Below are 26,850 nucleotides of genomic sequence, written 5' to 3'. Positions count from 1 at the left end.
CTGGGCGCCGCTCCAAGAGGCCGAATGCGTGGACCGCTTGCGGCCTACAGCGGTGGAGCAGCGGCAGAGGACACCAACGTTTACGTTTGGCCAGGCCGACCCTGCAACGTCGCCAGGACAACGGGCCTTCATGGTCAGGCCACGATCTCTGCACTTACAACAACTGGGACTTGAAATTGGTGCCAAACTGGCTGTGGAAGAGGTGATACACTGTCTCGGTGTACTACTGTGATACACTTGTACTGTATCTAAGTGCTTATGTACAGTGATACTTGTACTGAACTGTATAAAAAACAGCATATCACTGTACCTCACGTACCATTGAACCATTGAATCACTAGTCATAGATTCACAGAGTCTAATAGCGTTGAAACATGCCCTTCAATCCACTTTCCCACACCGACCAAGGTGTCCCACCTACACATGTTCCACCTGCCCGTATTTGGCCCATATTCCTCCAAACCTGTCCTAGCCATGCACCTGTCTAATTCTTAAATGTTGCGTTAGCACATGCCTCAACTACCTCCTCCGGCAGCTTGTTCGATAATTCCATAAACCCACCACCCTTGTTGTGAAAAAGTTACCTTTTAAATCCTTCCCCCCTCACCATAAACCTTCCTCTGGTTCTCGATTCCCCTACTCTTTGGGCAAGAGACCCTGTGCGTTTACCATTTGGCGTGGAGGGAGCGGGGGGGGGGGGGGGGGGGGAGGAAGAGAATCAGAAAAAAAAAAAAGACTGATTTGAAAAGTCAAAGTGCCCAGATGGCCAGTTTGGAGTTAATCAGCTCGGTGAGATGTTTAGACAGCCAGAGGCACATCGAGCTCTGCGGGAGTGTGGACGGTCACACGGTCCAAACACCGCAGAGAGTGCAGCACTGCACTCCGCCAGAGGAAACACTGGTTGCTCTCAATGCTCCCACTCCACCAGCAAAAGGTGCTGACTTATCGGTTACATGGAACAGTACAGCACAGGGACAGGCCCTTCAGCCTGCAATGTCTGTGCATAAACCCTAACTCTCAGAAGCATTTTTCAGCGCAATGGCCTTCATAAGTCAGAGCAAAATGCTCTTCGTTGTTCCACTGTTCGCATCCATATATCACTTCCTTATCATCTCTTCCACAGCCAACAATGGACCATTGTGGGCTCCATCTTTCTTTGATTATCGGTGCCGGTTCTGAATGACGTAGCACTGTTTGCCAATGTCATACACATTCCAACGACAGGTCGCAAACCACCTCTGACAGTTACCTGGTGTTGATAATGAATGTCGACTGTGCAACAAGAAGACATCTGACATGGGGATAAATGTATATTAAAGTCAAATTAAAGACCGGATCCGCCAGTACTGGTTGGAAGAAGGAGTGGTTGGAATTGTGAGGGGAGTGCAGTAAATCTCTCCGAGACCCTCGTCTCTCAGGGGGAAAGCCCATAAGATGTTGAGTGCATAGCCCTTTGTGTTTGTTTAATAGGAGTGTAATGGAACAGTGGGATACTAGTCGTGTATACTCAGCATGCCTCTGGATCCTCAGTCTGTCAAGTGACATTTAACCCTGTTCATTATCCCGCACACCCCAGATGAAAGACGTACTCAAACGTGGCCACAGACCTCTCGATTAGTTTATTTCAGTTTAGATTATTGTGACGTGCACCAAGGTACACCAGTGCGCTAACCGGTCAGCGAAAAGACTATACATGATTACAATGGAGCTGTCCACAGTGTACCGATACATGATCAAGGGAATAACGTGAATAGTGTTTAGTGCAAGATAAAGACCAGTGATGTCTGATCGAAGATAGGCCAAGGGTCTCCAATGAGCTAGATGGAAGGACAGGACCACTCCAGTTGATAGATCAGTTTAGTTGCCTGACAACATCCGGGAAGAAACCGTCCCTGAAACTGGAGGTGTGCGTTTTCACACTTCTGCACCACTTGCCTGATGGGAGAGTGAAGAACGGATTGGGGTGAGGCTGGTCGTTGATTATGCTGGTGGCCTTGCCGAGGCAGCGTGAGGTGTAGATGGAGTGAATGGTAGGGAGGCTGGTTTGTGTGATGGTCCGGGCTACATCCACAAGCTCAGACACCCGCCAGAGGGCTGATACCCAGTCTTGCCGAGATTGGGGAGCAGTTAAAACCTTGGAGGTGTTCCAGTAGAGCCGTCGCCTAACAGTGCCAGAGACGCCAGCCTTGCGTGCTGTCCGTGTGTGTGGAGTTTGCAGGTTCTCCCTGTGACCGCATGGGATTCCTCCAGGTTCTCCGGTTTCCTCCCACATCCCAAACACATGCGGGTATGTAAGCGAATTGGACTCTGGAAATTGCTCCTGGTGTACAGGGAGTGGATGTGAAAATGGGCTAACATAAAAACAGTGTGTAAAAACAAGGAACTGCAGATGCTCAAAACGACACCAAGTGCTGGAGTAACTCAATGGGTCTGGCAGCATAATTGGAGAACATGGATAGGTGACGTTTCGGGTCAGGTTCCTTCAATCAATCAATCTACCAATCAATCAATCAATCAATCAATCAATCAATCAATCAATCAATCAATCAATCAATCAACCAATCAACCAATCGATCGATGTCAAATTTTATTATTTACCATGTCGCCCCATCCAATGGACAGTACGGAAACAGACCAAAATCTTGTCAAGCTTTATTCTCCATTTCCACTCCCAATGGGTTTTCCTGACAATTTGCTTCTTGGAAGTCTACCTGAGTTGTGAAGAGATGATAGGAGAGTGGGTGTCGGGAACGGGACCTGTAACTGTGGTTAGTGGTTTCCAGTGCCCATGTTTGCAGCAAACATCCTGGGTTGTGGTCGGCATCACACACACAGACCAGATGTACTAGCCGAGACATTCCTTTCAAATGCATCCTTCTCAAGTGTCCAAGTCAATAGATGTTCCCCAGTAAGTATAAGTGCCTACCGCAAGTCTTTCTTGGAAAGTCATTAAGGCCACCCCTCATTGTGTTGCATTTTACCTCAGAAGTCACAGAGGGTTGGTCCTCGCCTATTCCCCAGGCCCAGATCTCCAACCCTCTTCCGTAACCCAGGTCAACTCCATTAACCCTCGATGATTCAAAACACAGGGACATCTGTTCAACGGCCACCGTGATATGCGACACGCCAAGGTGTACCTTTACCTTGGCGGCTTCCAACCTGCCGAAGGTGGAGGTGAGGTGGGGAAGAGGGGAGGGGAAATAAAAGCAAATGGTGCCAATTAATAAGGGCAGCCTCTCGAGGCAACACCATCCACGTGTGCCAGTCATAACCACAACACCTCGCCTCATGAAAACCCTTGTCATTAGCAAGCTGTTCTCAAAACAGCATGCTGTTTGCTAACAAAGGATGAGAGGCAATGTCTCTAAGCAGCCCCCAGGGTTTCTGGTTACACACTAAAGCCCACCTTCCACCTCAGCTCCCTCACCACCAACGCCCCTCACCCCCTTCACCAACATCGCTTTCTAAACACCTTGCCTGCTGCCCCCATGGAACAAGGTGACTGTTTAATGGAGCATATGTTCATGATTAAGAACATTCCTTGCCAGCAGTCCAACTCTGCAGGGGACATTGTGGAGGGGCGGGGAGGAGGTGGGGGAAAGAGAGGGGGAGAGATAGAGAGAGACAGGGAGATAGAAAAAGGGAGAGGGAGGGGGAAAGAGAGGAGAGAGAGAAGGAAGTGGAGAGAGAGAGAGAGAGAGAGAGGAGAGAGCTAGAGCCGAGGGTGATAGATCGAGATCAGAAACGAGAGGGATAGGGCGCGAGCCCCTCGTTCTCGCGCTCTCGCTCTCTCTCTCTAGCTCTCTCGTCTCTCTCTCCTCCTCTATCTCTCGCTCTATCATCTCGCTCTCTCTCTTCTCCTCGTCTTCTCTTTTTTTGCTTCTCTTCCGTCTCTCTTCTTTCCTTCCTCCTTTCCTCTCCGCACCTCCTTCTCTCTCTTCCCTTCCCCCTTTTCTTTCTCTCTCTCTCCTTCCTCCCCTCCTTTCCGTCTCTCTCTCTATCGTTGGTCCTCGCCTTCTCCTTCCTCTCTTCTCCTCTCTCCTCCTCTTTGCTCCCCTCCTTCTTTCTCGTTGTCTCTCCTTTCTGGCGTCGAACGATCAGCAATGACTGTTGGTGGGAGCGAAGCAGTTCCTCGAGGGGAGAGAAAGCTGAGTGAACACATGCTAGGAGATTTAAGCTAAAGCCCAGCTGGGTATTGTACACTGAATTAACTTTAGACTTCATTGAAGAAAGCCAGCATGAAATTAGCTGTCTTAAGGAAAAATGATCATACATGTCAATCTGGCAAGTGGCTGGCTGCCTGGCCAATCACTGGTGCTGAAATATTTTGGCAGCTCGTGGGATATGGTTTGTTTGTTTAATTTCTGCTGTTGTAGTTGCAATCACGGAAGGACGTCTTAATATTCAGTCGGAGACTTCTTTTTTTCTCCTCTTTGACATCCAGATGATGTGAAGTCGTGGTAATTCAGTCGCTGTTCACTCCCTGTACTGCATAATTTTCTCGCCAAATGACTTCTGCAGGTAGGCTGATATTCCTTATTATGTAGCGTGTGTTATTTACTGTTAGCCCTGTTGAAAGGTGCCTGTTTCTATCAAATAGCACGGGGGATTTGGTGCATTAAAAAGTTTACAGTATTTAAGTGATTAACCACGGCGGATTTTAAAAGCTGCCCCAGTCAATGTTACCTCAGTGTAATTGATTGATTAAAAGATACACTTACAAAAATAGGTGGAGAGGCAGGTAGTGTAGAGAAAGCAGGGACTCTGCAGAAGGACTTGGACAGGTTGGGAGTGTGGGCAGAGAAGTGGCAAATGGAATATAGTGTAGCAAAGGGCGGCGTCATGCATTTTGGTTGTAGGAATAAAAAAAATAAATGGGGAGAGAATACAGAAATTGGAGGTGCAAAGGGACTTGGGAATGCTGGTGCAGGATTCCCGAAAAGTTAATCTGCAAGTCGAATCGGTAGTAAATAAAGCAAATGCAATGATAGCATTTATTTCAAGAGGGCTTGTATACACAAACAGGGATGTAATGTTGAGGCTCTATAAGGCGCTGGCAAGGCCGCATTTGGAGTGTGGTGAGCAATTTTGGGCACCATATCTGAGGAAGGATGTGCTGGCTCGAGAGAGAGAGTCCAGAGGAGGTTTACACCAATTATCCCAGAATTAGTAGGTTAACCTAGATGAGCGTTTGTCGGCATTGGCCTGTACTCACTGGAGTTTAGAAGAATGATGGGGAACCTCGTTGAAACATACAGAAGAGTGAAAGGCTTGGATAGAGTGGATGTGGAGAGGATGTTTCCACTAGTGGGAGAGCCTAAGACGAGAGGTCAAAGCCTCAGAATTAACGGATGTTCTTTCAGGAAGGAGATGAGGAGAAATTTCTTTCATCTGACGGTGATGAATCTGTGGAATTATTTGCCACAGAACGCTGTGGAGGCCAAGTCAGTGGATATTTTTAAGGCAGAGATAAATAGATTCTTGATTAGTACAGGTGTCAGAGGTTATGGGGAGAAGGCAGGAGAATGGATCTAGGAGGACGAGATAGTTCAGCCATGATTGAATGGCGTAGACTTGATGGCCCAAATGGCCTAATTCTACTCCTATTCCTAATGACCTTATACAGTGTGGGAACAGACCCTCCGGCCCACCAAGTCCACACGGACCATCGATCACTTGTTCATACTAGTTCTATGTTATCTTGCTATCTCATCCACTTCCTACACACTAGGGGCAATTTAATAATACAGAGGCTAATTAACCTACAAACCCGCATGTCTTTAGGGTGTGGGAGGGAACCGGAGCACCCAGAGGAAACCCACGAGGTCACAGGGAGAACGTGTAAACTCCACACCCAGACAGCACCCGAGATCAGGATCGAACCCGTGGTCTCTGGCATGTGAGGCAGCAGCTCGACCAGCTGCACCATTGTATGCTTGTTATCCTGACAACTGCGATATATCGTCATGGTATTGAGCACAGGAGATAATTTCAAGAGAGAGCAAGATAGGGCTATTAAAGATAGCGGAGTCAGGGGATATGGGGAGAAGGCAGGAACGGGATACTGATTGGGGATGATCAGCCATGGTCACATTGAATGGCGATGCTGGCTGGAAGGGCCAAATGGCCTACTCCTGTACCTGTTGTCTATTGTTTGTTGTGATGGTTACTCCACATTTAGAAATACTAATAATTGGCATCTCAGTTACAATTGTACAACTATGTGTAAGAACCTGCTGTGTAGAGGAATGTGGCAGGCAGGCTATGTCTCTACAAGAGACCGGTAGTGATGAAGAGAAGCTGAGAGATGAAGAGAGAGTAAAGGAAAGATGATGATAGAGTCATAGATGCATACAGCATGGAAACAGGCCCTTCAGCCCAACTTGCCCACACCGATCAACATGTCCCATCTACACCAGTCCCACCTGCCTGCGCATGGCTTCTGAACCTTTCCTATCCATACACCTTTCTAAAGTTTCTAATGTTGTGTTAGTACCTGCCTCAACTACCTCCTCTGGCAACATTTTCCATTCACCTTCCCGCCCTTTGTGTCAAAAGGTTACCCCACAGGTTCCTATTAAATCTTTGCCCCCTTCACCTTAAACAATATCCTTTTGGCTTTAGAGATACAACACGGAAACCGGTCCTTCGTCCCACCGAGTCCACTCTGACCATCGATCACCCATTCTATGTCAGCCCACTTTCTCATCCCACTCCCAACATATTAGAGACAATTTGCAGAAGCCAATTAACCTATAAACCCGCATGTCTTTGGGATGTGGGAGGAAACTAGAGCACTCGGAGTAAATCCATGCGGACAGAGGGAGAACATGCAAACTCCACACACTGGCAGCACCCGAGGTCAGGTTGGTCTCTGATGTTCTAAGGCAATGGCTCTACCAGCTGCACCATTGTGCCACCCTGGAGGTCGAGTGCTTTGTGTGGGTTTAAGGCATGATCTAATGTGGTGAATTGATTGGGATGTCCAGCGGTTTCCTTCTTCATTTGATCTCCCACCTCTAGTATCTCCATTAGGCCATGTCAATGAAGCCTCCATTCTTTGATTGATTTGATCTTGCATCTTGCGTGGACAAGCTTGTGGCCTTGCCTACTCCATATTGCCTCAGTGACTTCATTTTACCTGTCAGGTACGTTTAGTTTTAGTTCGGAGACTGAGCGCGAAACAGGCCCTGTGTTCCCCCGAGTCCATGCCGACAAGCGATCACCCCGTACACTAGCTCTATCCTACACACTAGAAGCCAATTAACCTACAACCCCGCACATTTTGAGAATGTGGGAGGAAACTGGAGCATTCAGAGAAAACCCACGCGGTCACAGGGAGATTGTGCAAACTCTGCACACAGACAGCACCCATAGTCAGGATTGAACCAGGCACTTTGGTGCTGTGAGTTAGCAACTCTACCGCTTCCATCTATGCTGCCATGGATAGAAAAAGTTTTGAAGGACATGGACCAAACGCAGGCAAGTGGGAGTAGAGTAGATGGGGAATCTTGGTCGGTATGGGCAAATTGGGCTTGTTTCCGCAATGTACACTTTAGACTTTAGAGATACAGGGCAGAAACATGCCCTTCGACCCATTGAATCTCCAGTGATCACCCCATACACTAGCCTGAACACTAGGGACAATTTTACAACTTACCGAAGCCAATAAACTTATGAACCTGTATGTCGTTGAAGTCACGGTATGACTCTATCTATGACTAAGTTGTTGTGAAAGTCTAACCCATCCCACCATTGTGAATTCTCAGCCCATTCACCACCCTCTGCATTGTAACACCCCTCCCCATCAATGCATTTTGCCAACGGTGTCATCTAACAGGCTTTTGTGAACCCGTCAAAGGATTAATATCACCTTGCAGCAGCAGGAATCTTGGCTCGGAGTGCAGATTGAGGTCAGTAATATTTCTTGAACATTTAATACACCATCCACAAACCTCTTTGAAAGTGTTTGGACACACTATTACAACTATCGGATTGCAAGAGCAGTAACCCACCATCGTAACCACTCCTCTTACCTCCCACCTCTGCCGTGTGGCATACCTCTGATGAGTCTTAAAAAGAAGCATAGAGTCATAGAGCGTGGAAACAGGCCCTTCAGCCCGACTTGTCCATGCCGACCCAGATGCCCTATCTATGCAAGTACCATTCGCCTATGTTGGCCCATATCCCTCTAAACCTTAGTTAGACACAAAGTGCTGGAGTAACACAGTGGGTCAGGCAGCATCTCTGAAGAAAAATGATGGGTGATGTTTTGGGTCGGGAACCTTCTTCAGTGAAGATGTTTCCCAACCCGAAACGGCACCCATTTTTTTTCACCAGAACATTGTGTCTATCTTCAGTATACAGTATTCCAGCATCTTCCATTCCTTTCTACATATACCCTCAAAACCTTTCTTATCCGTATACCTGTCCAAATGTCTTTTAAACGTTGTTATAGAACCTGCCTCAACTACCTCCTCTGGCAGCTTGTTCCATATACCCACCACCCTCTGCGTGAATAAGTAGCCCCTTAGGTTCCTATTAAACCTTTCCCCTCTCATCTTAAACCTATGTCCACTCGTTCTTGATTCTCCTACTCTGGTAAAATAGTCAAGAGTGTTTAATTTTCATATGTACCAAAACCAAAACCATGAAATTCTCATTGACAAGAACATAACCGGTCTGCAAACGCAGAATTCATAGATCTATATAACACATTTTAAAACTCAATAATTTCAAAACCCCAATATTGATGCAGAAGCCTTGAGTCCCTAGTGTAACCAAAACAGTTCATAGTTCATAGATTAGTTGGTGTTGTGCAGTATTCAAGAGCCTGGTAGTTGTTCCTGAACCTGGAGGTCACAGTTTTCAGGCTCCTGCACCTTCTTCCCAATGGCAGGGGTGAAATGAGAGTGTGGCCAGGGTGGTGTGTGTCTCTGATGATGCTGGCTGCCTTTTTGAGGCAGCGTCTCCTATAGATCCCTTCGATGGTGGGGAGGTCAGGACCAGTCATGAAGTCTGTGCATTCATCCTACCAATTCACCTCACGATTTAACACACCTCTATAAGATCACCCCTCAGCCTCCTGCGCTCCAAGGAATAAAGTCCTAGCCTGTCCACCAGAGGGTTGAAGGCCAGTCTCGCCGAGGTTGAGGAGCAGTTAAAACCTTGGAAGTGTTATGGTAGAGCTGCTGCCTCACAGCGCCAGAGACCCGGGTTCATTCCTGACCTCGGGTGCTGTCTGTGCAGAGTTTGCACATTCTCCCTGAGACCGTGAGGGTCTCCTCCGGGTTTCCTCCGTTATCCCAAAAACATGCAGATTTGTAGGTTAATTGGCCTTCTGTAAATTACCCCAAGTGTGTGGGGAGAGGATGAGAAAGTAGGACAACATAGAACTAGTGTGAACGGGTGATCGATGGTCGGCATGGACTCGGTGGGCTGAAGGGGCTGTCTCCATGCCGTATCTCTCAAACAACCAATTAAAATATTTCACCTTGCCACTTTCCAGATGTTCTTAATGTTCACTTGTTTAATGAAGCTGTTGTACATTTTTTCTAGAATGCTGCCTGCATTAGACGTTAATAGATATTAGGAGTGGCTGGATAAACTTGGATTGTTTTCAATGAAGCGTCGCAGGTTGAGTGAAGACCTGATAGAAGTTTATAAAACTATGAGAGGTATAGATTGGGTAGATAGAATGTTTTTCCCCATGGTGAAATTTCTAAAGACTAGAATGCATAGCTTTAAGGTAAGAGGGGCAAAGTTTAAAGGGGGCTTGATGGTCAGTATGGACTCAGTGGTCTAAAGGGCCTGTTTGCATGCTGTGTGGATGTGTTCATAAGTTCATAAATTAAAGGATCCTAATTAGGCCATTCAACCCATCAAGTCTACTCTGCCATTCAATCGTGGCTGATCTATCTTTCCCTCACAATCCCATTCTCCTCATAACCTCTGACACCCATAGTAATCAATAATCTATCAATCTCTGCCTTAAAAATACCCAATGACAGCCTCCACACCCTTCTGTAGCAATGAATTCCATATTCACCACACACTTTCGAAAGAAATTCCTCCTCACATCCTTGCTAAAGGTGCGTCCTTTTTATTCTGCGGCTATGGACTCTGGTCCTAGACCCCCCCACTAGTGGAAACATCTTCTCCACATCCACTCTATCTAGGCCTTTCACTATTCGGTAATTTTCAATGGGGGTCCCCTCATCCTTGTAATAAATGCTAACATTGCATTTGCCTTCCTCACTAATGATACGACTTGAAAAGTAACTGTGTGGGAGTGTGGAGACATTTTGCTGTGTGTGTATATGAACGCCAGATTTTGTCTTTTTATCTCCAGCCGTTTTCTCATTGACCTTCCTTCCATCGTTAGATCAGAAACTGGGCAGTCCACTAATTGAACACACAACCTTGAATACCCTTTGCAACTTGTCAGTAAGTGAAACAGTCTGTGTCTGCATGCAGCGGGGAATGGGCAATGTTGCGGCATGGGCTGATGTGGCTGGGTGCATCCCATGCCACCCAAGTGCAAGGCGATGGTCATCTCCAACAAGGGACTCGAACCAAAGAAAGACATGCTGGAGTGACTCAGCGGGTCAGGCATCGGACTACCCACCCAATGGAAGCACCATTGCCGAAGCTCAAAGGAGATAGTGATCAAATTCAAGAAGCGAAGCGGTACACATGCCCCGGTAAACATTGAAGGCGCCGAAGTGGAGATGAGGTGAGGGGGAAAAGATTTAATAGGAACCTGAGAGGTAACCTTTTCACAGAAAGGGTGGTTGGTTTATGGGGCTGACAGAGGAGGTAGTTGAGGCAGGTACTGTTGCAACGTTTAAGAAACATTTAGACACGTATATGGATAGGACAGGTTTAGAAGAATATGGGCCAAATGCAAGCAGGTGGGACTAGTACAGATGGAACATATTGTCCGGTGTGGGCAAGTTGGGCCAAAGGGCCTGTTGCTATGCTGTAAGACTCTATGACTATGACTATGGTTGAAAGCTTCAGGTTCCTAGGAGTAAATAACACCAGCAACTTGGCCTGGGCCAGCCACATCACAGCAATGGTCAAGAAAGCACATCAGCACCTCTACTTCCTTAGAAGGCATAGGAAGTTTGGCATGTCCCCAACAACTCTCACCAACTTCCACAGATGAGCCATAGAAAACATTTTATCAGGATGCATCACAGCATGGTTTGGGAACAGCTCCATCCAAAACTGCAAGAAATTGCAGAGAATTGTGGACGCAGCCCAGACCATCACACAAACCAACCTCCCTTTTGTTGACTCCATATACACCTTACGTTGCCTCGGCAAGGCCACCAGCATAATCAAGGACCAGTCTCACCCGGGTCACTCTTCTCCCCTCTTCCGTCAGGCAAGAGGGACAGAAATGTGAAAACGCACACCTCCATATTCAGGGACAGTTTCTTCCAAGCTATGATCAGGCAACTGAATCATCCTATCACCAACTGGAAAGCGGTCCTGAGCTGGCATCTACTTCATTGGAAAACCTTGGATCTTCTGACTATCTTTAATCAGACTTTCCTGAACCCTATCTTGCACTAAATGTTATTACCTTAATCCTGTATCTGTACACAGTGGACTGCTCGATTGTAACCATGTATAGTCTTTCCACTAACTGGACAGCATGCAACAGAAAGCTTTTCACTGTAGCTCCGTGGGCCAAAGGGCCTGTTTCCAAGATGTATCTCTAAAGTCTAATGTCTCTGGGCATTAACCTATGAACCGCACCCTCCCCCTACCCCTTCCCTGTCTCTGTGTCCAACTTGCATTTACACCCATTCCTCCCTCCCTCCCCCCCCTTCCACCTCTATTCCGTCCACCTATCCTTATCTCATTATCTCAAACATTTCCACTCTTCACCTCTGCCCTTGTCCAACCATCTGCTTATCAACACCCCCCCCCCCCTCCACCCCTCAACTGTATCCACCTATCACTTGCCAGGTTTTGACCTGCCCCACAACTCCAGCTCCCCCCCCCCCCCCCCCAAACCCCACCAGCATCAAGGTTCCCGACCCGAAACGTCACCTATCCATCCAGAGATGCAGCCTGACCCGCTGAGTTACTCCAGCACTGCGTATTTTTCAACGTGACAATGTCAGTATTTCTTCCCCAACCTCCATACTCCAATCAGTCTGAAGAAGGGTCCCGATCCATCAACGTCCATTCCCTCCACATATGCCGCCTGGCCCGATGAGTTCCTCCGGCACTTTGTGCTTCGCTCTAGAATCCAGTATCTGCAGTTCCCGGTGCCTCCGCTAAAGTGATTGTAATGTGGGCATTTCAGTGGGCAGATTAGCGAACTCAAGCGGAAACCCAGCGGCGGAGACTGGTGGGTGAGGACTAACACAACCAAAGATCATAGAGCTCCATGATCTTTGAACGCAACTGCGGGCAACACCCGCGATAGAAGCCTATCTCCCCCCCAGCCCAGCATTAATACCGCAGTCCAGAACCCGCCTCTGCATTTAAAACGTGACGAATGCATGCTTTATTATTTTGTCTTGAAGTTTTAAACTAGAAAGTGCATAACTTCAATTAGCGATCAGAAACAAATCGCAAACGGCCATTAATAAGCTGAATGCACACGTCTATTGATTCGTTTAAATAAGGGAAGCATTATTAAGAGCTCATGGCGCAGCGGGTGGAGCCGATGCCTCACAGAGCCAGAGATCCGGGTTCGATCCTGACTCGGGTGCTGGCTGTGTGGAGTTTGTACGTTCTCCCTGTGAACGCATGGGTATTCTCAGGGTGTTCCGGTTTCCTCCCACATCCCGTACGGGGTTGTAAGTTAATTGCCCCAATGCAGGATGAGAAAGTGGGATAACGTAGAACTCCTGTGAACGGTACAATCGGTGACCTGTGAAAGGCTGTGTCTTTCAATGTTGAGCAAAACAAGGAACTGCAGACGCTTTTTCTTTTAATAAAAAGTAGTGCTGGAGTAACTCAGCGGGTCAGGCAGCATCTCCGGAAAACATGGATAGGTGACGTTTCGTGTCGGAACCCTTCTTCAAATACGTCGCTTGTCCAGCTCTCCCCAAAACATAAAGTGCCGGAGGAACACAGCGGGTCAGGCAGCATCTGTGGATGGAATGGACAGACGGCGTTTCGGTTCGGGACCCTTCTTCAGATTGTAGAAGCAATGAACTGGTTTACACAAAAAGACACAAAGTGCTGGAGTAACTCAGTGGGTCAGGCTGCATCTCTGGAGAACATGGATGGGTGACGTTTGGGGTCGGGACCCTTCTTCAGGCTAATGGCTCAATTGGTCCGGTTTTGGGGTCGATTGAATACGAGGACCACGGTTACTCGGTAAGACTGGGTAAGTTTAGATTCAGGTTTATTGTTGTTACGTGTGCCGAGGTACAGCGAAAAGCTTTGTTTTGCGTGCTTCAGATAATACGATGCACATGTACAATCAAGCAAATGGCAAGTACAATAGGTAGTGAAGAGGAGAAACACGGAAACATAGATGCAGGAGTAGGCCATTCGGCCCTCGGGCCAGCATCGCCATTCAATATGATCATGGCTGATCATCTAAAATCCCGTTCCTGCTTTTCCCCCCATATCCCTTGATTCATTTAGCCGTACGAGCTAAATCTAACTCTCTCTGGAAAACATCCAGTGAATTGGCCTCCACTGCCTTCTGTGACAGAGAATTCCACAGATTCACAACTCTCTCGAAGACACAGAGTGCAGAATATCGTTCTCATCATTGTAGCGCATCAGTTCAAGAGACAAAGTCCAATGTCCGCAATGGGATAGAGGTGAAAAGGACAGTTTGGTTTGGTTTGGATGTAGAAGCAAATACCTGCAGATGCTGGTATATACCAAAGTTAGACACAAAATCCTGGAGTGACTCATCCGGTCGGGCAGCAGTTTTGGAGAAAAAGGATAGATGACGTCTCGGGTCGGGTCGGGATTAGTTTAGTTTAGTTTAGTTTAGTTTAGTATTGTCACGTGTACGGAGGTATGGTGGAAACATTTCGTTCCCTGCTATCCAGTCAACGAAAAGACTATGCATGATTACAATCAAGCCGCCCACAGTGTACAGATACAGGGTAAAGGGTATAACGTTTGTGCAAGAAAAACCCCCACCCCGCCCCTTTCTTCAAATACCTCTTTTTTTCAGCTTTCTTCTCTCTATTCCAACCAGTCTGAAGAAAGGTCGTCTGTATTTCCCTCCACAGATGCTGCCTGACCCGCTGAATTCCTCCGGCACTTTGTGTTTTACTCGAGACACGTTAGTAACGCTCGGACACAGAACCTCACTCTAGCGAGCGCTCTCCCCGCTCTCTGGCAACGGAAAGAACAAGTTGGATCCTATCCCCATTCTACACCAAGCTGTCGCTTCTTCGTACGAATGAACTCTTCTACCGAGCCGTCTTCCTCCGACCCACCACTTTGAAGCTCAGTATCGGGACGTTGTGGGCGAGTTTAGTTTAGTTTTAGTTTACTTTGGAGACACTTTAGAGAGTTCCTGGCGTCCTGTCCCATCCTCGTCAACACTTTTGGGGCTTTTACGTCTCCAGGCACTTTTCTATCCACCAACTCCTTAAAGCCGAAGGAGCCTGCGAAGCATCCGTGAATTCAGTCTCAAGATCCTTGCGGGATATGTACCAGTGCATCCGTCTCCCCTGCGGATGGACAAGTTGCCAAGTCAGCTCCCCGCGCCGTTAGGGGGCAGTGTCTGAAATATACAAAAATAAAAGCCACACTCCCCTCCCTCATTTATCACAATACTTAAATATTTCAGATAAATTCAACAGTTTTCCCAAGTAAATGTTTTTTTTTCCATTCTAAAGGTGGCAAATGCAACAAGAAGAAATGTGCTTGGGATAATACGATTGTTTATATTCACTTGGTATCGAATTATAGCAATTTGCAGCATATTTGAATAGATTGCGTCAATGTAAATAAAATAACTGGAAATAATTGTAAAATGTACGAATTGTGGTCTTAAAATTGATCCAAATAGTTACTAAATCTTGCAAAAATCCTAACATGCTTGCTAATTGATGTAGTCAAACGAATTATGTAACAGGAGCAGCATGTTTTGTCATATTTCTTAAATTATTATAAACAAGTGTATTTTTTTGACCTGGGAAAACTTACTTGTTTGCTTTTCATCTCATGAAAATGTAAATTAAATTTGAAATGAACGGAATGTGTTCAAATGGTATCGAATATAATGATCATTTGCTGGCTGGAAACCAAAAAGGAATAAAATAGATATAATCTGATGGATCTTGGACCAGGTTGGATTGTGATCCGTTTGCAACCACTCTGAGAGAGAAATTGTAGCAAATCAGCTTTGCACAGAATTTTTATAAGTGCAAATTTAGATGGGGAACTCTCTGGAGATGAAGATGAGAGTGGGGGATGGGCAATATGAATTATAGCAAACTTTGAGAAAGTTTTGCAAAAAGTTTGGAGTGGAAGTGGACGCAAAGTGATGACGTCAAGCCCTGTCAGGCTTTAACCTTTCAACTCTTCAACATGGCGGCAGTCTCGATGAGTTTTAGGCCGATATTGGGGGCAATTTGCTTGGATTGTGCAAAGGAGAAGGCTCCCCAGAGTAGGAAAAGTCACCAGGTCGATCGCTACGTTGCTCCTCTCTGCTCCTCTCCGCTCCTGGCCGCTGAAATTGTGGTTGTGTGGAGTTATTTGCAACGATCTGGCCCGGAGCCGCCGTGAGTTGAGGTCCCACAGGGATCCAGGTTGTATCGCAGGGAGAGAGAGAGAGAGAGACATCCAGCATCCATCCACTTCTCACATCCCTTCACTGCAACCCTGGCACGATGCAGCACAGCCCGGCTCCCTCAAACTACTTAATGCAAAAAAAGAGAAAAATAACGCATTAAAACAAAATATTAGTAAAATCACATAAATAATTTAAAACCCCACCGTCATTCATTGAAACGTCCACATTGACGTATTTGCATCTGGATAGTTTCTGATGACACTTGAAGTCAATTTAAACTCTGTCGTGCAATTATAATTTGATGTTTGACAGGTTTTGATTATTTTTTCCCCATGAACCAGTCAGCACCAGTTCAAAAGGTGCGGATGGATGAAGGCAGATATCGAGTTTACCCACGCGTGTGCGTTGATTTTTCAAACCTTAGTCTTGAAGTCGATTAAATATTAGCAGACGCGAGTGTTATGGCAAACTCTGGGGAGGTACCAGAAGAAGTCAATATTCCTAACACAACAAAATAGATTGCTTAATTCTCGTTTGCCTTGACTTGAAAGCCTCTCTCTATTCGGTCTATAATCTAAATATTTAAGTATTCATTTCACTGTGTTTAATTCGACCAGAGAATTAATCTCCTCCGGGATAATCCGCAACAAATCCGGTAATTTGCAGCCCTTCCTTCCAGTGGAAGACGGGATGTGCGTTGGTAATTCATCTTAACACATGTTAGCAGCATGGATAAATCGCGTTGTGACACTGCTAATGGGCAAAAAATTCTCCCCTTCCTATTCAGTAAAATGTCTAATGGGTTAACTTAATGAAACGCTCTCCAGGGTAGAACGAAATGTCAACTTTCCATATGTCGGTGTATTTTTTTCCATGGGAGTTTCACACACCCTTGGGGTTGATTTTACGGTTTGGCAGAGGAGAGGGGCGGGGGTCAAGTTACCTGTTTCTCTCCTTCTCTGACAGCAGGTTATTAACAACGCTCTCTTGGAGACAACCCTCTAATTGAGAACACCCCACCCCTTCCCTGCCCACTGTACGCCCTAGAACCCCAGCTGTACAAAGATACATGGAGTTCCAGGTTTGGGGGATTGTAAACTATCCATTCAAGCACACAGCCCGAGATAAACTAGCGCCCAGCACACACTCCCAGCCACTACAGTGCGTGCAGTGGTCTGCAAGGTGTATCTTTATTGTGGGAGTCCCACTCTTGTATCCTCTGGAGCTGATTCTGCGGTGCAAGGGAACAAGAGTCGCCCAGAGAACCGGCGACTCACTGGCAAATGGGAAGGTTGCCTTCTGCCTTATTTGCCTGCTTGCCTTTGACTTTTATTTCAGTACGTTTGCTGCCCATTTCACGTCACAAGGTTGACAGCTTTTTACACCAAATCAGATCGCTCGTTCGGCTAGTCCGGGAGGCGTCACTGATTTAGATTAGAACTCAACACCACCCTGGGGCCACACTCTGAAGTCGGTTTAAAGGGCTGTGGAGTTTTATACTGAACGTGTGCGCCTGACTCCGAGACTACACGTCTCTCCTGCCTTCTCACACCCACTCTTCATGATGGTAAGTGAATCTGCACTGCCGACCAGCAGTGGAGGGAGGGGCGCGTTTAAATTGTATTATTTTTTCTTTTAAAAGCAACATCAATGGATAGTCTTTCAAATCAACCAAGTTCAGAGACTCGATGCAGCCGTGCACCTGAATGCACCAGGCAAACTCTCAGCAAGTTGTAAAAACAATCTGTTCTAAAGAGTCACAAAAGTGGGCTTTTCTGTTTCTGCCTCCCAAGTGCTGAAATCCCTCAGCTCTTGGCCCTCAGCAGCTGAAAGAAATCTGTGTTCATCCCCAGTCAGTCCCTGGGCACAATCTCCCACCCTGGGAGGGAGGGAGGCTATGTGAGGGGAGAGGAGAGCGAGCTGGCAGAGAGGAAAGCAGGAGGTTGTAACACACTGCGAAGCTGCCGGCTGCAGTTCACAGGCGCTCCAAACACACACACACACACACACAACACGAGCAAAGAAAGAAAAACCGAATGCCTGGCGCTCCCTTCAGATGTATTTAGTTTCTCTAGACGAAGCCATGAAGTGTAGAAGCTGCACTTTATCTGGGGTGGGGTTTTTTTTTGTGAGGATCTCTGCACCCAGCGAGGGGTTCATTTCACCAAGTGTGTGATCTCCAAGTCCACTCGCCTTGTAGTTTTCTCTGTGTTACTGAAGCCTCTCCGGCTCAGAGTTGCGGGGAGCGCAGGCGAGGCTTGTCAGCGCAATAACACTGGGCAGATCTGGGCGGAGAATGCGTTTCTGCGGGATGAGATGAGTTCAATGGGACTGCGAGCTCGGCATCTTTGAGCTCAGAGTCAAGCCCTGAGTGTCGACCCTCCCCAGCCCAACGGCTGAGCCCAAGCGAAAGCCTCAACATGTTTTCAAAACTTCTTACCACTTCGTGCGGTCACAGGAGGAGGTATTTGGTGTGCGGTTTTAGGGCTGTGCACTTAGAATGGAATATTTCCTGCATTATAATCGGATTGTTGTGGCTGTATTGTTTATAGTGTGTGGGCGAGAGAGCAGATCTTTCTGTTCAGTGTGTGTGTGTGAGACCTCGAAACTAACGCTGGAATAACTGGGATTGTGTTTCACTAAATTACCTGGATCTCTCTCTCTCGCTTTCTCTCCCCATTCCCTTTCTCTCCCCCTTCTCTCTCCCTCTACTCCCTGTCACTTTCTATTCTCCCTCTCCCTTCCTCTCTCTACCCTACCTCCCCCCCCCTCTCTCTCTCTCTCCCCCTCAGCTCTCTTTCTATATTTTCTCTTTACTTTCTCTCTATTCTCTCACTTTGTACTCTCTCTTTCTTTTAATTTACTCTCTCTATTCTCCCTATCTTTGCCACTTTATCCTTTTAAATTCACACCCTCCCTTAACCACCCCTTGCTCCGCACTGCCCTATTCCACCTCTGTTCTCCCTATGCATGTTTATACGCCCCATCCTTTCCAAGTCTCTCTCCATCAGTTGCCCCTCCCCTTCCGCGCTTCTATATGACTACCATCTCATGCTCAGTCTTCCCATCCCTGCTTACATCCCCTCCCCTTTATCGTCCCTCCTCCCTCAGTTGCTCAACTCCCCCCTCCCCGCCACAACCCGCATCTCCCTTCCCGTCACTCTCGGATTTTGTATCTATTCTGCCCCCCCCCGTCGCATCTCCCAATCTGAGGTAAATTCCCTTTAGGTTTTCGCTCTACACTCCGCCCCTCCCCGTCTTCAGTCTGTCTTTCTGCCCCACCCGTTCCTCCCACTTCCCCCCCCCCCCCCTCTCTCTCTCTTCCTCTCTCCCTCCCGCACTCTCTCCATCCCTCCCCTCCCTCCAAGCGCCGATGGCCTCAGTTATTCCATGCGCCAACTTGTAAAAGTTTTGAGTCTTGTAAAGCGGAGCCGGGGGAGGAGGGGCCGGGGGTGGAGCGACATTGGAACTGGGCCACCAGAGTGTGGAGAAGGAATTATTTGTGGCCAAATATCCTTCCCAGGATCTCACGATTTCAAAGTGTCGGGAAACCAAACCTCGCTCAGAAATCGACATGAGTTGTAAACACAGTAGTGATGAGGAAGTCCTGTCAAAAGCCAGCAAATGAAAGAGGGAGGGAGAGGAGTGCGGGGGAGGTTACGGGGGAGAGGGGGAGCTGGAGGGAGGGGGGGGGGGGGGGGGGTGGGGGGAGGGAGGGGGGGGGGAGGGAGAGGTGGTGGGGGGGGACAGAGAGGGGGGGGGTGGGAAGGGGACAGAGAGGAGGGGGGGGGGGACAGAGAGGAGGAGGGGGGGGGGGGGACAGAGAGGGGGTGGGGGGGGGGGGGGGGGACAGAGAGGAGGGGGGGGGGGGATAGAGAGGGGGAGATAGAGTGAGTGAGGAAAGAATGAGAGGCGATCGCAAGCCAGCTCTGGGAATGGCGAGATTCCAACCCGCGAAAATACTTCGCAGTCTTTGTACAACTTCGCTCATTATCTGTCATGTTGTGTGTGTGTGTGTGTGTGTGCGCGAGTGTGCGAGTGTGTAATCATCTCCCTCCCGTCCCCGTCCCCCCTCCTCAATCCTCATTTCATTCCCGCTCTCTCTTCCCCTCTTCCTCTCCTAACCGGCTCTCCCCGCCCCCACCCTTCTCTCTCCTCCGCCTTCCCTCTCGCATTCCCGGACTCTTCTCCCTCCCTCTCCCCGTCCCTTCCCATACCTTTCGCCCTGTCCACTCTATCCTCCTCTCTCCCTCAATCCTCCCTGCTCTCCCGCTCCTCTCGCCCGCCCCCTCCCTGCCTGCCTCCCATCTCCCCATCATCTTTATTTCCTCACATCGCCTTTCTCTCTCCGCTTCCTCCCCCCCTCTCCCTTCGCTTAACCCCCCCCCCCCCCATCCTCCATCCCTCACTAACGCTCGTTCTCTTCCCCCTCCCCTCTCTCCCCTCTCTCCCCTCTCTCCCCTCTCTCCCCTCTCTCCCCTCTCTCCCCTCTCTCCCCTCTCTCCCCTCTCTCCCCTCTCTCCCCTCTCTCCCCACACAGAGCACTCTCCTCTCCAGCCAGGACCAGTTCTTTATCGGGGACCAGAACTATGGGCGCTCTCCCGAGCTCCCGAGCTCAGCCAGTGTTGACGTTTCCATGGAGACGTGGTACTCCCAGTGGCCGGGCGGTATCCTGGACAACAGCGCTCTGGCAGCGCGGCCGCAAGGTAAGCGGCGCAGACCAGCGACACAGACCAGCGGCACAGAGCAGCGACACGGCCGCACAGAGCAGAGGCAGCAGCGGCCGGTGCAGTGGGGGAGCCGGGCTCCAGACACCCTGCACCCCGCCCCGGTGCCGGGACACCCCAGCCCCCCTATCCCTACACTCCCCACCCCCTGCCCCTTCACCTACCCCCCTGGTGGAGGGATTCCACCGCCAGCACTCACTTCCCTCTCTTTACTCTCATTTACTTTCTCCCCTACCCCGACCTTTGACTCGTTCCGCCCGATGGCCGCCCACCAAGAACCCCTGGCTAAACATTAACCCCCTTCGAGACCCTTCTTCAGACTGATGTCAGGGGAGAGGGCAGGACAAAGAAGAACAGCACCTCATATTTCGCTTGGGTAGTTTATACCCCAGCGGTATGAACATTGACTTCTCTAACTTCAGATAGCCCTGGCTTTCTCTCTCTATCCCCTCCCCCTTCCCAGTTCTCCCACTAGTCTTACTGTCCCCGACTACATTCTAGCTTTGTCCCGCCCCCTCCCCTGACATCAGTGTGAAGAAGGGTCTCGACCCGAAACGTCGCCCATTCCTTCTCTCCAGAGATGCTGCCTCACCTGCTGAGTTACTCCAGCATTTTGTGTCTACCTTCAAAATGAGAGTGATTGACACTGCCCAGTCCATCACGGGTATTGACCTGCGCATCATGGAAGGGATCTACAGAGGACTGCCTCAAAACGGCAGCCAAAGTGATCAAAGACCCACACCACCCTGGCCACACTCTCATTTCACTCTAGTTATCGGGAAGAAGGCACAGGAGCCTGAAAACCATGGCCTTCATGTTCAAGGACAACTTCTTCCCAACACCAGTCAGGCTCTTGAACACTACACAACACTAACCTCAGCAACTATGATCTTCTATGGACCGTGTCTTTGGTTACAGAACAGACTTTTGGTTTTTTTTGGAAGTTTTTGTTTGTATGGTTATATTTTAAATTATTATATTTATTTAGAGTGTCATTGTGTTTTTGGACCTGTTAAGCTGCTGCAAGTAAGAATTTCATTATTCCATTGTCTGTACATATGACAATTAAACACCCTTTACCAGCTCCATAGACTAGGATGCAAGGGTTTTATTTCTTTGGTCAGGGTAGAAGCAGGGCATAGCTTCTGGATCTAACGAAGAGTGTTCTGGATCTAACGAAGAGTGTTCTGGGAGTGAGTCAACTCCCTGTGGCTCAATTATCTTCCTGGCAATTTGTGCAATGCAAATATCTACAGAAGTAGTTACAATTATAATTTAAAAAAATCTTTTAAACAAATATATAGATATGAAGGCTAGAGGGCTACAAACACAAATGCAGGCAAATGGGACCAGTCCAGAATACCCATTTAGTCGGCATGGACAAAGTGGGCCGAAGGGCCTGTTTCTGTGCTGTGCAGCTCGAGGACTCCACGATTCTATCTCATCAGTATCCTCAAAATAAGACCAAATGGCAAAGAAGCACAATTACGCCATTCGACCCATCAAGTCTGTGTTTTGAAACCGAAATACGATGTTAGGAGACACAAGAGATTGCAGATGTTGGAACCTTGAGAAAAACACAAAGCGCAGGAGGAACCTAGTGGGTCCGGATGCACATGTGGGGGTAATGGACAGATAATTGATCAGTCTGAAGAAGAACATCACCTGCCCATTCCCTCCACAGATGCTGCCTGACCCGCTGAATTCCTCCAGCAGTTTGTGTTGTGACGGTGATTGGCTATTGTGTGTGTTACTCAGTGATTGGCACGGCCTGATAACTTGCTTCCATTCCCCACCAGAATATCTCCCTATCCTCGACACCACAGCTCAGGATGATCTCAGGTGGACCGCACACTTATCATCTCAGCTCCACCAAAACAAGCAGGTAACGTAACGCTGGGATTATTGTCCTGGAGTTTCCTGCATGGTTTAGTTTTAGTTTAGTTGAGTTTTGTTTATTGTCACATGTACCGAGGTACAGTGAAAAGTTTTTTCTGCATGCTATCCAGTCAGCGAAAAGACTATACATGTAAAGTATAGTGTAAAGGTACAGGGTAAAGGGAATAATGTTTAGTGCAAAGTAAAGTCAGATTAAAGGAAGTCTGAGGGTCTCTAATGAGGTAGATGGTAGCTCAGGATCGCTCTCTAGTTGCTATAGGATGGTTCAAAATAGCTGGGAATAAACTGTCCCTGAATCTGGAGGTGTGCGATTTCACACTTCTGTACCTTTTGCCTGATGCAAGAGGGGAGAAGAGGGAGTGACTGTGGTGAGACTCGTATTTGATTATGCCAAGAGCACGGTGGTCAAGAAGGCTTGGTCTCCATCAGTCAGGATATTGAGATTATAACGTAATAAAAAGGAATTGCAGATGCTGGGTTATACCAAAGATAGCCTCAAAATACTCGAGTAACTCAGAGGGTCAAGCAGCATCTCTGGAGAACATGGATAGGTGACGTTTCGGGTCGGGCCCTTCTTCACCCTGTACTGTTCTATGCTTCTGAAGGCCCAGGATTTTGGGAGGTTATATTCCAATAGTTAGTTTTGGTTATTGTCACGTGTACTGAAGTACAGTGGAAATCGCTTTTATTGTGTGCTATCCAGGCAGCAAAAAGACTATACATGATTATAATCAAACCGTCCACTGTGTACAGAGACAGGATAAAGGGAATAACATTTAGTGCAAGATAAAGTCCGATTATAGATAATTTGAGGGTCTCAAATGAGGTAGATGGGAGGTCAGGACCACTCTCTAGTTGGTGATGGGATAGTTCAGTTGCCTGATAAGAGCTGGGAAGAAACTGTCCCTGAATCTGGAGTAGCCCATCTGGAATAGCTAACATAGATACTGAAATAATGGTCTTCCATGATTATTCCCACAGCTCCAGGAGAGTCTGGAACAGAAGGAGGAAGAACTTGCCCGCCTCCATGAGGAGAACAACAAGTTAAGGGAATGTCTGAGCTCCAGCTATATCAAATCTCTGAAGGACAAAGCAAGGGTATGTGGCCATTCAAACCTGTAGCTACAGGACCTCTGGTCCCATTTACAACAATGCACCTCAGATACATATCACAGGACATTAGTGTGCTGGGGTAATGGAGCTCCTATCTACACAGACAATGGGCAGCAGGTAGTAGATAAGGCTGTTCGGTACTTCAGTAACTTTGTTGACACCAGGCACGTGGCGACACTTGTGTACTGCCTAGGTGCTCACCCAGGCAGTTCACAAGCCCCACCACTTGTCTGTTGTCATCCAAGTTACTGAAGTACCGAACAGCCTTTTCCACTACCTGCTGTATGATTTTACAGGGTTGTATGCAAAACAAATCATTTCAGTGTACATAGGTACTTGTGACAAAGAACATTCATTCATTCATTCATTCATTCATTCATTCATTCATTCAGAGGGTGGTAGGTGACCTAGAATGTACTTCCAGGGATGTTGGTGGAGGCATCAGTGCCAGAAAACCAGGTTCGATCCTGACTACGGGTGCTGTCTGTCTGGACTATCAGATGGGTGGAAAAAAGGTCGTAGATTAAGGCTTTTTTTGATTGACTTGCCTTACGATAGTTTTTTTTAAAAACAGAAACTGTTGACGCAAAATGGACAGAAGGAAAGAGGGATCTTTAAAGTTAAGAAGCGACTATTCGACGGGCAGGAGGATGGTGACATTTACTCCACAGCCCCCAACAACATTCCCAAGAGATTTAGGAGAAATCTGGGGTGCAGCAACGAGAGCGGCCCCTACACTGCCCGGGAGGAACACTGCGCCCCGTGCCTTGATACCTGGGTTCTGAAGACTTTGGGGTTAAAAGATGCCAACACCATTGATGACAGTTGTTCAGCTAACTACAGTGCCATTAAAATCGAGACCAGCCCCAGTTACAATGGGGAACCCGACTACAGCTCGGACCGCCCAGCTCCACACCATGATCTCATCGCCCCTTCTATGGATTTCCACGCCAACCACTGCCTGCCGGAGTGCCCCTCTTCACCCTTCCTGCTCCCGCCTCCGCCCGTCCCCTTCCACCCAGCCAAAGCCTGCGTGGCCTTCTCGACCTCCCTCAGCCCCCATCGCAACGTGAAGACGCACACCTTCTGCCAAGGCCAGGCCTTTGTGCAGCGGGACGGGGGTGGAGGCTGGAGGTTCACCTGGGTCCCCAGCCAGACCGACTGAATGGTCACCCCCAACCCCCCCCCCCCCCACCCTATTGCCACAAATCATCTCTGTTTACACGCAAGATGCCATCAGCTCTGAACTCGAAAGACCAGCCAGGCTCGACAGAATAGCATGAAGAACTGGAATTGTAGCTTCCTATCAACCTATGAAGTATCCATTTCAATATTAAGATAGTGTTATACGATTCTCTGAGTTAGTCGGAGAGAACTCAAGACCCTCAAGACATTGGGGATGCAACCAAGCAGAGGTGTAGAACATTGAGCGTTTCTGCTCATGGTCCTAATTTGCCCAATTAGCGGATCCACAGAAGGGAGAGGGACCTTGCCTTCTGGCGGCGCCTTGTGACTGCAGGAGGAATAATTAATAATGGTGGCTTCTCATGTCCATGGGCATCCGATGGGGCAGGTGTGACATCCCTCGGCTTTCTGAGCATGCGACGTGAGCGGATTACCTGATGGACTTAGCGAGATGGAGCGGTGCAGACTTGTGTCCTGTCCTTGCAGCCTCCTGGAGACCTTCCTCCTGAAGAAAGCGGTCAACGAACATGTAGGCAAAAAAGAAACACGAGGTCACGGTGATTACAATCGTGCTTCCAGTCCCACACTTGTACTCTGCAGACAATACAACTGGGTTTTTTCCTCCTCACAACTACCTCGAGGCTCTGATGATGATGACCCAGATGTTTTACTTTGCAACGTACAGCCACGTGTGACTGGTGGGAATGTATTTTGATGGCTTGGTTTGAACACAGTAGTTGGTGCTGCCATCTCAGTGACCCTGGGCTGATCCTGGCCTCGGGCACTGAAGGTGTGGAGTTTATATACTCTCACAGTGACTGTGTTGGTTTCCTCTGGGTGTTCCGGTTTCCTCCCAAATCCCAAAGATGTGCGGGGGGTTGCAGCTGTAAAATTGTCCCTAGTGTGTAAGGAGTGGATATGAAAATGGCTTAGCAGAGAACAAATGTGAAGAGGTGATCGATGGTCGGCACAGCATCGATGGGCTGAAAGGCCAGTTTCTGTGCTGTATCTCTGAAGTCTAAAACCTGGCGTCTAAAGGACATTATTTAAGGTGAAGGGGAGAGATTTCATTTTACACAAAGGGTGGTGTGTGTGGAAAGAGCGGAGATCCCACTTTCTCATCCATTCCCTACATAGAAAACATAGAAACATGGAAAATAGGTGCAAGAGGAGGCCATTCGGCCCTTCGAGCCAGCACCGCCATTCATTGTGATCATGGCTGATCGTCCCCTATCAATAAGCCGTGCCTGCCTTCTCCCCATATCCCTTGACTCCACTAGCCCCTAGAGCTCTATCTAACTCTCTCTTAAATCCATACACTCCCTACACACTAAAGGCAAGTTAGAAAGGACCAATAAACCTCCAAACCCGCACGACTTTGAGATGTGGCAGGAAAGGTGAATGCTAGATCTAGTGTGAATGAATGATCGATGATCAGATAGCATAGAAGGAATGTGAACGATGGTCGACGTGGCCTCACTGGGCCAAAGGCCTGTTCCCATGCTCTATCCATAAACCACGAAGTAAAACTAAAACTGAAAAATGCTCCAAGTGTGTAGAATCTGAAGGGGGCGGTGGAGCGGAAGGGACTCTGGGGAGGGGGGGTTGAACAGATTGAGTATAAATGAAGCTTGTCGGAAGGATACATTTCTACGCTGGTTCTTCTTGGTTTCTTGGTCGTCCAAAATATTCCAAATGGAATTTAAACTGGAGCTGAACGACTCCGTGGTCATTTGAACAGGCCCACGCTTCGAGAGCAGTAACATACAACATTATTACCATCATCATCTCTCTAGCTTCCTCTTAAACCATTTCTGTCCATTCCCAGCACTCTCTTTATAAAGTCGCTTCTCTTAACCTCCTTTCAATACATATTGATAACCATCAAATGATAATGGCCCTCACTTAGTGTAGAGATACAGCGTGGAAACAGGCCCTTCGGCCCACTGAGTCCGCGCTGACCAGTGGTCACCCCGTTCCCTAGCACTATCCTACACACCAGGTACAATTTTTGCCAAACCTAATTAACCTACAAACCTGCATGTCTTTGGATTGTGGGAGGAAACCGGAGCACCCGGAGAAAACCCATGTGGTAACGGGGTGAATGTGCAAATTCCGTACTGACACGACTCTCATGGATATGGGGAAAAATTGATGACCTGTCAAAATCCTTCATTGTTTTAA

General features: G+C 48.0%; 1 protein-coding gene and 1 long non-coding RNA gene across 2 annotated transcripts; both read left to right on the top strand.

The window, feature by feature from the left end:
• Window positions 1–4,381: 4,381 nt before the first annotated feature.
• Window positions 4,382–14,993, top strand: LOC116980183. Its single transcript, XR_004413881.1, has 3 exons — window positions 4,382–4,521; window positions 10,352–10,446; window positions 14,229–14,993. It is a non-coding gene; the product is annotated as an uncharacterized LOC116980183 (long non-coding RNA).
• A 4,629-nt stretch (window positions 14,994–19,622) lies between these two features.
• Window positions 19,623–25,557, top strand: gmnc (geminin coiled-coil domain containing). Its single transcript, XM_033031760.1, has 5 exons — window positions 19,623–19,758; window positions 20,283–20,448; window positions 22,269–22,354; window positions 23,350–23,466; window positions 24,056–25,557. The coding sequence occupies exons 1-5, from the start codon at window positions 19,648–19,650 to the stop codon at window positions 24,644–24,646; spliced, it is 1,071 nt and encodes a 356-aa protein (XP_032887651.1). The 5' UTR covers window positions 19,623–19,647; the 3' UTR covers window positions 24,647–25,557.
• Window positions 25,558–26,850: the final 1,293 nt, after the last annotated feature.

Source organism: Amblyraja radiata, chromosome 13 (assembly GCF_010909765.2).
Source record: "Amblyraja radiata isolate CabotCenter1 chromosome 13, sAmbRad1.1.pri, whole genome shotgun sequence".
Lineage (NCBI taxonomy): Eukaryota > Metazoa > Chordata > Chondrichthyes > Rajiformes > Rajidae > Amblyraja > Amblyraja radiata.
This window is presented reverse-complemented; position numbering and strand designations above follow the sequence as displayed.